The following is a 12,423-nucleotide window of genomic DNA, read 5'->3' as shown; positions in this document are numbered from 1 at the left end:
CAAAATAATATTAAATTATAAATAAAATATTATTAATTACAATATTAATAATTTAAATATTAAAATATTGATATTTAAATTATTAATTATTAATATTTTAATTAATTATAAATTATTAATATTTAAAAATAAAAATAAAAATAAATAATTATATATAATAAAGGGTATTTTTGTCTTTTTATTTTCTATTCATTTTTTGTTTCAAAGCTATTGCTACCAACCAAACACTGTAATAAGTCATAATAATTATTCTTACTCTATTCCATTCATCATACCAAACTACGTAATACTTATTCTATTCTATTTTCACGTAATAACTATTTTATTCTATTACTGTCTATTCCGCGAATCAAACGTGCCATTAGTATGTTAGAATATCCATTATTTTGTCTTTTTCGATTAAAGTGAGGGCAAAAAAGTAATACACAACAAACTTTTAGCATTATTTTTGACAACCCTAATTAGTTATAAAATTACAATGGGGACAATTGCCCTTCTGACCCTGAATATATAGTTTACGTATTTGCTTACGTACTTTATCAATTTATAAAATGCCATATGCTTTTGCAAATTATTACGTATAAAACATCATCACCTTTTAAACCGACATCTCCCTGATTGTACTCCATTCATTTTTTTCATTTTTTTTAATTTACCCTCTTTAAAATGAACTCCTTAAAATAGAATTATTTTGACATTACAAATTACAAATAAAAATAAAATTAAATGAAAATTAAGTCAAACAAACAACACAATATAACACTAGTTTTCTTAAGAATTAAAAATGTATAATATTTAATAGAATTCTTAAATTATTAAAAAAATTCAAATAATTTTTTTTATTATGTTCAATTATATTTTTGTATTTTTATTTTGAATTAAATAAATACGAACAATTGATTAATTATAGTTAATCAAAATGTCACTTATCATTTATGTCATGCAATACTAGCGTGATCTATTTACATATTATAATAAATAATATATAGCATAACATACTGATATGACACAACCCCAACTCAAAGTCAGTTGACTAAGAAGAGTCAAGAAAGGAAAGGAATAAATTAAGAAAAGCCAAATCAGGGATAAATGAAGTTTAGCATTGATGGCGCCACTAGAGGATGTCCGGAGCTTGCTGGAATTGGTGGGATCTTGAGAGCTTGTAGTGGGGAGGCTAAAATTATCTTCTCCAAAGCTTTAGGAGAGGTTGATTCTAACTTAGTAGAGATGATGGCAGTGAAGAAAGCACTTTTGATTTTTTTTGTTTCAAGATGGAATAAGAATCACAAACTCCTAATTGAGAATAATTCAAGCACTGCTGTGAAGTGGACAAAGCATCCCAATTCAGCTTCGTGGAGAATGAGGCAATTGATTCTACAAATGGAGAGATTGAAAGTTGAGGTGAAGGATTGGGAGATTAGACACGTTAAGAGAGAGACAAACCAGAGAGCTGACACCTTAGCAAAGGAAGTGTGCAACTCTAGTATGAGATTTTGAAAACCTTCATGTAAGCGTTCCTTTTTCTTCTCTTGTCAAAGGAGATTGGTGTTAAGTTGGAGTTCGGCTAACTAAAAGAAAACGGATGAAAGATGAAGTGATTGAATTCAATTTGAGTGAAAGGTTGAAGTAGGGTGAATTTATTAAGCGTTTAAGATTCTTATGCTCAAAGGGAATAATGAGTTCCCTTGGGGTGTCTTTTGTTGTTTAGGTTGATCGGGTTTTTGTAGGTCTCGTTTCTTTTCGCCTAAATCCTAGACTGCTCTCAAGAGTTTTTGCTTGGTTGCTGGGAGACTTATGTACATATTGTAAATTTTGGGTTATTCTCTTGTATACATCTATTTTGTTTGTTTGCAGGATTGAGGTCTCCGAGGAGGATTTGTCTTTGTTATGGGGTTTTGTTATTCATCTTTTTTTATTGATGCTGGGATTATGGATGTTGTGAGTCTCTCAGCTCTAAGGGATATTGGGCTGTGTAATTTCTCCCAATATTCTGTTTCCTTGGCATGTTACGAATGAAGGGTAATTCCCTTATCTTTTAATGAAATTACTTTATAACTTCAAAAAAATATTAATAAGATCATATGATATTTTCGCTTTTCATTTCAACATCGTGAATGTAAAAAAATAGATGTTATTTTGATTAAGTTAATTAATTATAAAAGTCTATTTATTTAAAATAAAATTTTAAATACTTATTAAATAAAATAAAAATATAAGAATTTAGTTAAATTTGTTTAAATAGTTTAAAGTTTTGAAAGAATAAACAAGCGGAAAAGTGGGGTATTAACTCTTTAGAGGTCAACGGTCGAATTCGTGAAGAAACAAAAGTCAGAGGGGCAAAGTCTTGCGGCGAAGGTGAATAAAAAGCCGCGCAAAGGAAGGACAGTCCTTCGAAAACGCGGACATTTTCGACTGATTTTTCGTATTTCTGGCATTCTAAAAGCACCACAAACTTTCCATTTTCTTCGTATTCCTCTGCTCTCTCAAAACCAAGAGTCATTTCACTCATTTGAGAGAGAACCAACAAATCGTAACCCGAAGAAAAAATAAAAAATGGCAATCTCTGATAATTCTCGCCAATCTCTCCTTCCTAGCTTCCTCTATTCCTCTCCTTCCTCAACGAAACGAGTCTTCGGTCTGGACACGGCTTTGTCAAACGCCAATCATCATCATATGCTGCCTCGATTACCATCATCGAACGTGGTCGGTGATGCAGGGGCCCCTTCGAGTAGGTTTGTGATACCAGCGCCGAAGGAGAAGATCGAGATGTTCTCACCGGCTTTTTACGCCGCGTGTACTGCCGGTGGGATATTGAGCTGCGGCCTTACACACACAGCCGTCACGCCTCTCGATCTTGTCAAGTGCAACATGCAGGTATTCTTTCTTCATTCATTTCATCATTTTCTGTAATTTTTTTCTCCGTATGTTTCTTTATTTTTTTGCTTAATTTGGATTTGTTTTCATTCGATCCTTTCAACTTATGAGCCTTTACTTAATCTCTGTTTATTCCGACAATTCATATTATGTAAGGGAATTTAAGATGTTTATTGTAATTTTGGATTTGATCTTCCGAAGAAATGATTGATTAAAATTAAAAGAACGTTTGGCTTTTTTCTTTTAATAATTAATGCTTTTTTTTTGTTGTAAATGTATTTGTTTGATTTGTTCTTTGTATCTAGACTTCAGTTGTTGGTGGCTTGATTAAGTTTTTACGGTTTCGACTGATGCATGATCTTTGCTCAAAGACCAGATTCAAATCTCTTTTCCAGGATAAAAAAAGGTTTTTTTCCGTTTCACTATTAATATGGTATTGGCTTTTCAACTATAGTAGTAATATTCAACATTTTTTGGGATTCTAGACTTTGAAACGATTTTTTCTTTAAATTTATTTTTAAATTGACGATATGGTTGATTGTCCCTTTTAAGTTTCGAGTGGCTTGTAAGACTAGTCTTTTTTTCTCCAAGACGGCTGGCAATAGTTTTAATCCTGTAGTCAATGCAAAAATGCTTCTATTTTCAACTTTTGTCACCTAACATGTAAAACGTGTAAATTCCTTTCTAGATACGATGACATCAATTGTTACCTAGGTCATGAGGAGGTTTGATTGTTTTGATTTTATCTTTTAATTGTTTCTAAATAGTATATCTTTTGTTTCCTTATTGGACAAAAAGGGAACGCTAATATAAATGCTGTTGAAATCTCAGATTAACCCAACAAAATACAAAGGTATCTCATCTGGGTTTGGAGTTTTGCTAAAGGAGCAAGGTGCTAAAGGTTTATTTAAGGGTTGGGTGCCTACCCTGCTTGGTTACAGTGCTCAGGGTGCTTGTAAAATGGGTTTCTATGAATTCTTCAAGAAGTACTATTCTGACATTGCTGGGCCTGAGTTTGCCACAAAGTATAAGACCCTAATTTATCTTGCCGGTTCAGCATCTGCTGAATTGATTGCTGATGTTGCTCTCTGCCCCATGGAGGCAGTCAAAGTACGTGTGCAAACTCAGCCTGGATTTGCACGAGGTTTATCAGATGGGTTTCCGAAGATCGTGAAGGCTGAAGGTGCTGGCGGGTATGATATCTGTACTATACACCTTTGTTTATGTAGTGGATTTATATTTGTATGAAATGTTGATACTATGATCTTACATGTTTGTAGGTTGTATAAAGGACTTGTTCCTCTCTGGGGACGACAGATTCCATGTAAGCCAAACATTTTCCTGCATTTCATGTTTCATATATGCTTTATGTGGTCTAGTGTTACTGACATGTTTGTTTGCCATGAAGTTTGAATTTCCTTTGTATTTGGATGCAGCAGTGTTTTGCGTTAAACTCTGAATAAATGCGTCAAGCATTTAGCAATTTATACCTTATTTCACCCTGTTCACGAATAATATTTTAGTTAACCATTGTGTTTGTGTGACTCTTTAATTGGCATGTCCAACTTGAAAAGTTCTTCCTACGTACAGTTTTCTTTAAAGGCATCAGCAGGTGGTCAGTTTTAGGGCTTTTTGCAATTGTACCTAGGTAGATACTGCAGTAATTTGTTGTCTAAAGTACAGTCCTAATTTTGACAAGTACTTTTATATAATTATATTAATGCCATCGTGCCTCAAGACTTAAATTTGCTTTCAGCTGTCCCTTTTCTAATACTAGTTCTATTTATATTTTGGGGCACGTGTGACATAAGCACCTGAAGAAAAAAATATACTAGTGGCTGCTTATGTTGTGTTTCATTTTTGTGTACGTGTGCTCTGTTGATCTTCTTTGTGTAATTCCATAGGAGAGAAGTTTTGAATTTGTACTGATGAACTGAAGTGATATTTTGCAGATACAATGATGAAATTTGCATGTTTTGAAAATATTGTTGAGCTACTCTACAAGTATTCCATCCCCACCCCTAAAGACCAGTGCAGTAAAAGTTTGCAACTTGGGGTGAGCTTTGCTGGTGGATACATAGCTGGTGTTTTCTGTGCCATTGTATCACATCCTGCTGACAACCTGGTGTCTTTTCTCAACAATGCCAAGGGGGCGACTGTTGGTGATGTGAGTAAAAATCTTTTGTATTTTGTTTGAATTCTATGGATATATTAGTTAGTTTCTCTCCCACTTTTTCATTTATTCATCTGCTTCGTTTTGTTGACTTTTTTGTTTCTATTTCAGGCGGTGAAGAAGATAGGATTGTGGGGTCTTTTCACCCGCGGCCTTCCCCTTCGTATTGTAATGATTGGGACCCTTACTGGAGCACAATGGGGGATCTATGATTCTTTTAAAGTTTTTGTTGGGCTGTAAGTTTTCTGCTTGCAGCATTTGCTTAGATTCTCATATATATATATATATATATTATGGTCCTTAGTTACTTTAAGATCCAAGAAATTCATTCATTTAGTGCTATATCGAATCAATCAAATGAGCTGAATCTGGTTTCTTTCTGCAGGCCAACCACTGGCGGTGGTGCTCCTATTCCTGCTGTTGCAAAGGCATGAAAAACTGTAGTTCTTATTGGCAAACACGACGCAACCTTATTTTAGATTTCTGTAGGCAAAAGGGGATTCCCCTTATTGAGGGAGCAAGAATAAGGCCGCTGTCCTCAAAATTAGCATTAGTCGCTGGTGGGCTCCGTATGTTATTCTTTTGCGGACATGGTTGTTTGTAGTAAATTCTTTTCTGGCGCAGTTGAATTTTGTCTTTATTCTTTGTGGCCACCAACTCAAACTTGTATCTGAATGACGAGCGGAGCTTTGCTTCCACAAGTATAGGAACACATTAAATTTCTTTATGTTCACAAAGGTTATATTGCTTTTTTGAATAAAAAGGAAAAGAGATTCATACTTAACCATTTCTAGTTTTTTTTTTCTTTAGTTTTTCACAGCCGTTAATCTCCCGTGTAACCTGAGATGAAATGGAGACTCGAATATAAAGCATACAGGGTATTCTTGGGGACATGAATTCCTTCAATGGGAAGGCTGAAGCTTACGATGATCAAAGCTTGAGTGAAAGCTGCTTTCCTTGAATCAAGCACCCAAGTAACCCAGCAAAGCCGAAGCCTCCACTCCAACAGCTCTTGTTAAATCAAACGTTCATATCAGGAAGTGCAAGTCCAAACAAGCAAAGGCTGTCTCCCCAATCTTCCCCTGGCTACTCGAAGCATTCATGATTGCCGTCAAGTCCATGGTCATGCTCTTCGAGTACCTTATTTCATGTACTTGTGCAGGGCATTCACGAAACCAATGGGACACATTTTACCACTCAACAATTTGAGATTTCCTTATATATGGCATACAACTACTTATGTCGACATCTTAGTTTAGGTTCGGTTCAGAGGGTATACAGTATCAAAAACAACCCTTGCAAATGTATGTCGTAGTTCACTTAGGCTACCCAATGCTAACAACTCATAGTCAATCCTGCTACCTTGCTTGGCCACAAATCCCTTCTCTGCACCCTCTCTCACACACTCAAAAACCTTGCAAACTTTCAAATACAATGCCAATGGTATAAATACCTGCACATGTGAGATTATGGGCAAAAATCAGGCATGCCTTCTAGGTGTAAATCAGAGAGAAAGCAGACTCCGACACAGATCATGACCAGTTGTGCAACTATTAGGTAGCATCTGGTATTGAGAATGTGAGCCACATTCCCATGTTTGGTTTAATATTCATAGCAATCTTGTTAACTGGCAGCAAGCCTCTATCCAATGGTAAAGGATGTCAAAATCAGCAACATGGTCTTCAACCGAAGATGGCTAATTCAAACAATTTTGGATTAAGATACACCGTCTTTGCACATGGGCTGTTCTACTTGCCTACCACAAGGGAAAGTTCCAAGACATGATGCTTAAGGTTCAACAATTGGCATTGACATTTTCACTTCCAAATCTCACTCCTCTCCTCTCTCTCCCAACTTCAACTGTCAATTTCACTGGGCTGCCTAACTTATTTATCAGTGGAAAGACACCTGCTTACTCCTAAATAACTTTAAATTGGTCAAGAGATGGTAAACTAGACATTGTTTACTACTATATGTAATGGGAGAAAAGGTGTTTGCTCTGATCAATTGTTGATGCCTGGTTGGAAGCATCTTAGTATATCTTCTCAAAAACCAGAATATAGAAAGGAAGGATAAAGAAAAGTGCTCACCAGATCTGAAAATGGGGCTTGAGGGTATGCTGACATTGCCTGGGAGACAAAATGCTCATCAGTCATCTTGCACAAAGTGCTTTTAACAGATGCCGCAAGATCCATAACCTCATTTATCAATGTCTGATTCTCTAGATTTCGTGGCTCTGATAGTTCACGAAAGCTAGTATCATGTGATTTGTTGATCCTCGTGGCAATATTTACTGCTTCCAGTATATCTCCACCATTGTGGACTACAAGGCTATATGCAGCAACGACCAGAGGATCTCTAGGTTTGTCAAAAAGTGCTTTGTGGAATGCTAATATTCCAACCCTGTTAGCAATAAGAGGATGTTTTAACCATTTAGGGATAAATGACTTAAAAAATGTACACACGAAAATCTTACTTTGCATACTTTGACTAATGGGGCCATGATCCAGAATATTGGCATTGCATTATGTTGATGGTTATTGCATATTAAAAGAATAGATATGCATCTTCTTGTCGATAACAAACTCACCATAAACTACCATGGCATGGTCTGTCAGGTGCCAGAAGTCTGTCCAGGTTAGAAAACAATGACTGCAATGGAAACAACAGAGATTAACATAATGGATTCCATGTTATCACATTGCTGCTGGTCATTTTGGGGGCCCTAGATAACAAAATACAGGACAAAATTTACCAGGAGCATATTAGATCTCTTATCACGTCTCCGTAAACCATTGCTAACAAAATATGCTGCCTGTGAGATGAAGTTGCATCCAGACATTAGCACCAAACTGACAAGCATGAAAGGAAAATCATTTTTTGGATCCCTACCTGAATAGGTAAAAGTATTTCTAAGAGTCCAAATTTCCACAGTAATCTCAAAGAAGCCTCTGCAGAACCATATGCTAGCATGTAGTTCATTTCCATCAGAATCCTTGACTAAACATTACCATTAGTGAATTAAATCCGCCAGCAACATTTTTCATACAACGTAAATACTGGAAAAACTTTGAAGCAGTAAAAAGGAGCTTTCTTTATACCTTATCCAGTCTCAATATTGAGCAAGACAGGTTTTTGATAAAATGAGCTGTTTCCCTAGAAAAACTAAAGCCTAACCGAGCAGCAATTCTTATTGCACGTAGAATGCGAGCTGCAAAGTATATGGAGTGAGGAGCAAATTTCTCAGTAAGCACAAAAAGATGGGTTATTAGATGGTGTGTACTTACTTCTAGATGTACAAGCAGACAATAGCATGAAAGCTGTTCTATTACAAGATGAAAAGTAATTGACGGAAACTGCAAACAAAAACTCACCACAATCCTCTTGAAAAGAAGTACCTGCAGGAATCACAGTTCGTACCTACATCAAACAGAAGATAAAGGACAATATACATCAATTCTAATTTCTAAAGCAACTAATGAACATCCAGAATGCACACTTTAGCTTTTCTAATATCTTCAATTCCTCCCATGTAGTCATAAATTATCCTTGCATATGGATCAAACATTAACCTGTAGAAACAGAGAGGTGTCTTAAATGAATGATTAAGGGCATGCAAACACAAACAGGAACAAGTGGCAGTGCATAAATCATAAGTTCAAAATGTTATAAAACTAACCCGTTAATTGTAAAGTCCCGCTGCAAGCAATTTCTCCAACGAATAAAATCCTTCTCATCACAGCCAGCTGGTCTTCCAAGTTTGTAGTTCAGGCTCCTACCAAACTTCTGTCCCGATGTGCTAAAACTTGAGACCTAAATTGTAAAGAGAATTTAAAATGCTAATAAAACAATAAAAAGAGAAAAGTAAATTTAAAATTGATAACCTTCATGAACAGGCATCACAAAAACAAAAATAAAAGGCATAAAGATGGGGAAAATATTTTAAATTGCTTCCGGAGGGAAAAGAGTCAAAGACAACAAACTAGCTAAGAACAAACCTCCACTATTGTATCACCAATGTGCACATGGCATATAGGAAACCGTCTTCCAACTATTTCACACCGTGAAAATGCCCTCACCACCTGCAAATTTGGAAAAAAATAATTTTAGCATGTCTGAAAGCTAAGGAATTGGGAAGCTCCTCAAACAGTAAAGCATTGCACTAACAATAGAGATTAGAGAAACCTCCACAATGGGACTTTTTTTTTGCAGGGCATCAACCTAAATTTTTGCTATTAGCATGTCAATTGTCCAACAATAACTACTATTCAATGCAATGAGCAAGCAATAATTTTAATAAACAAACAACAAGATAAAAATAACCACAAAATAAAAACAAGAAGAAAAATGGCTATTAGCAAGAAGTCATCAACCTCTCTAAGTTCCGCTGTGGTTATTATATCGAAGTCTTTTGGTGTTCTCTTCAAAATAAGATCCCGTACACAGCCGCCTACAAGGTAAACCTCATACCCTACAAGCAGAACAAGAGGAAAAGGCTGTGATTTCTAAATTTATACAAAAGAAGTTTCATTCCCTCAAATATTGCAATGGAAATATATATAACCACAATACCTTTTCTTTTGAGCCCATTAAGAACTTTCCTTGTTGGCTTGGAAATATTTGTAGTGCTAATTCCAAGATCCTGAGAATTCAGCTTCTTCCACTGTGGCAATTTGCTGTCCTCTTCACTCACTTCAACAACAAAAGTTTAATAATTTTTTAGAATACAACACCAAGGAGAAATATTAGATTCAATAAAAGAAAAAACCCAAAAAATCTAAACTTTGACATGCCATTATTTCTATGAGAAGAGTCAGAGCCTTGACTGCTTTTGTCTTTGATAAAAACTTCTGGTTCATCAAGCGTCTCAATTGCAGCAACGGAACTGAACCGAATCTACAAAGAAATGATTAAAAAACTTTACAAGTAAATAAATTAAGTCTTACCCCATTTAGAAAAAATGTATAAAAGATAAATGAAAAAAGTAGAATTACTTTGCGGAAGCAGTGGAAGAGAGGAGGCCGAAGAGAGAAATGAGGCTTGCAAACGAAGCTTAACCCCGGAACCGCCATGGATGGTTAGGGGATGGGCTTGGTTTACCATATCATGAAGATGACGATGATGAGGTTAGCCTTAAACCCTAGCCAACGGTTCACGAAAGACGGAAAAGGGTTTAAGATCAGAGGTCCTAGCAGGAAAAACCAAAATCTTTGCTTACGAATTCATCCACGTGGGCCATATTCCTATTGGGCTACCTCTCTTTCTTATTGGATAAATGAAGATAAGAGTTTGGGTAAATTATGTTTGGGTCCATAACATGATCCAGATCCCATTTCTTTGCAATGGTATTGGTCAATTCTTTAAAGCCCACCATCAGTCTGAAGCCCATCAAGAAAAAAGAGTCAAACTAAGGAGTAGGACTGCTGGACTGTATGAAAAGATACAAGGTAGACAAATGATCATCACCAAGTGAAAGAATACTAAATTTAAGTATATTTATAGAATCCTAGAGGCCAGGAAAATACCTGGGTTGGGGGCAAGGCCCGTCCCAGCCCGTTATCTTCACCCCTGCCCATTTGGCTATAAGAAGATACTAAATGCGGGAGTCCATTTTAGGACATGGATGGGCTGTCCTTTACATCACTGATTGTAAATTTCTCTCTGCTTGCAACTCATTTGGGCTATCAACACACTGAAAAAGAAAGTGTTCCCATCTACACTTCTCAGACTCCTAGAAGTACTGTTTTATATATACTATACTTGGAAGGAGCCCAATTTCAGAAAGCATGCATACAGGGAAAGAAAAACCGGCAGAAGCTATCTTTCAGCAGATTGTAATAAGCTCACCTTCTGTTTCTCATGTATCTATATATTCAGTCTACTATTATTGATCTGATCTTTGTAAAAATTGGGTATGAAACCAGTCTATAATAGCTAGTTAGCTGCTTTTTTTGGTGTCTCTCAGCTTGCAGCAGCTTTATCTTTGCTTCTTATTTGAACGATGAAAATTTTCATGCTTTCATTAATGATGAGTTTAGGGAACACAAGACGATGAGAATCCTTACAAGACAATCCAAGCGACACATGCATCTTTAGTACAGAGAAATACATACAGAGTTGAATTTAGAATCTTAATTTACATATAAAACTCTAAATGTTTTCTCACTAATAAAACTAAGCTAGAATAACAATAAATCTTACTTCAAGTAATAAGCCTAAGCCAAGAAAAACAAAAGCAGAAACAACAATAATACCCATAATTTGGCGGTTTGCCCTTTGCCCACTTGCTCCCTTTGATTGTATGAAAAAGCAAATGTACTAGCAGGTAGAAAGAGATAAGGATAAGAAGTAAGCGATAGCTGGCCATTTTCGTATTTACAGCTGCCAATGCTACGGAGGAAACCTTGGTACCACTATTCTGTACGTTCTTTTTCAGTGCAACTTTCGAAGACCTAAACACTAATTTCGAAGGTTATGTCGTAATCCAAGTTGCTTTCACATAACAAGACGCCACTAATTACAACTGTAATTTAGCTTGACAGCGATTCTTTTGACAAAACATCGATCGGGGAGACAATGTTAATCCCTGTTCAAACGGGCTTTTTGTACGCATTTGCACGCAATTTCGTGGAATATACGGCAGCAAAACAAAGCCAGCAAAGGACAACAAACAACAGCGAACCCAATCTTCACAAGTAGAGCAACATCAAATCTTTTCGTATTTGAAAGTTATTAAATTCCAAGTTTAGATAGCAAATGTATCTGTATGTACACCTATGATTTTGATTGATAATATTTAATTAAGTCTTTTCAATACAAAATTGGCTGCTTTTACAACTTGTTTTGTTTTTACTGATGTACAAGGATGTCGACCATTTCATCTACCAACTTCACTTCAATCAACATCCATATTTAGTTTTTCCTTGTCCCTTCCCTGTGATGAAGGCAGTTTCGTGGCATTCATTTCTATAAGAGATGACAAAGTAGAAGAAATAGGAAATCAGGTTTGATTTTTCCTCCAAAAAACAAAAAAACAAGTATTGGAATATTAATTGTAAAGTCATTAATACAAACCTAATTGTTTTGGTACAGATAATTAACCTAAATTCGAAGATAAATTCCATTACTGTCTAATCGGGGTTTTGTACGTAAGCGTCTTTCTCATTCATGCATGCAAGCATGCATAAATGTGACCATAATAAGTTAAGGGTTGTATTGTCCAAGAAAATCAGTATATTTTTCTTTTCTCTGCCAAAGTATTTCAAAGGAAAGGATACGCTAAATCCTTGATGGGGTCCAAAAAGCCGTCCACATTAATGAGTGATCGAAATATGAACATGCCAAAATTTTTTTGTGAAATCTCTGCAGAAAACGCG

General features: G+C 35.7%; 2 protein-coding genes across 2 annotated transcripts; one reads left to right on the top strand and one right to left on the bottom strand.

Annotated features, from left to right (window-relative positions):
• On the top strand, positions 2,392-5,831 carry LOC18605184 (mitochondrial phosphate carrier protein 3, mitochondrial). The gene is made up of 6 exons (XM_007038043.2): positions 2,392-2,874; positions 3,706-4,067; positions 4,155-4,198; positions 4,827-5,041; positions 5,159-5,283; positions 5,433-5,831. The coding sequence occupies exons 1-6, from the start codon at positions 2,554-2,556 to the stop codon at positions 5,479-5,481; spliced, it is 1,116 nt and encodes a 371-aa protein (XP_007038105.2). The 5' UTR covers positions 2,392-2,553; the 3' UTR covers positions 5,482-5,831.
• Positions 5,777-10,228, bottom strand: LOC18605183 (poly(A) polymerase I). The gene is made up of 14 exons (XM_007038042.2): positions 10,042-10,228; positions 9,841-9,943; positions 9,620-9,739; positions 9,421-9,518; positions 9,046-9,129; positions 8,727-8,860; positions 8,547-8,619; positions 8,422-8,467; positions 8,149-8,258; positions 7,940-8,047; positions 7,803-7,862; positions 7,638-7,699; positions 7,138-7,450; positions 5,777-6,500 (listed from the first exon to the last, which is right to left on the bottom strand). The coding sequence occupies exons 1-14, from the start codon at positions 10,117-10,119 to the stop codon at positions 6,303-6,305; spliced, it is 1,587 nt and encodes a 528-aa protein (XP_007038104.2). The 5' UTR covers positions 10,120-10,228; the 3' UTR covers positions 5,777-6,302.

This window comes from Theobroma cacao, chromosome 3, assembly GCF_000208745.1.
Source record: "Theobroma cacao cultivar B97-61/B2 chromosome 3, Criollo_cocoa_genome_V2, whole genome shotgun sequence".
Classification (NCBI taxonomy): domain Eukaryota; kingdom Viridiplantae; phylum Streptophyta; class Magnoliopsida; order Malvales; family Malvaceae; genus Theobroma; species Theobroma cacao.
This window is presented reverse-complemented; position numbering and strand designations above follow the sequence as displayed.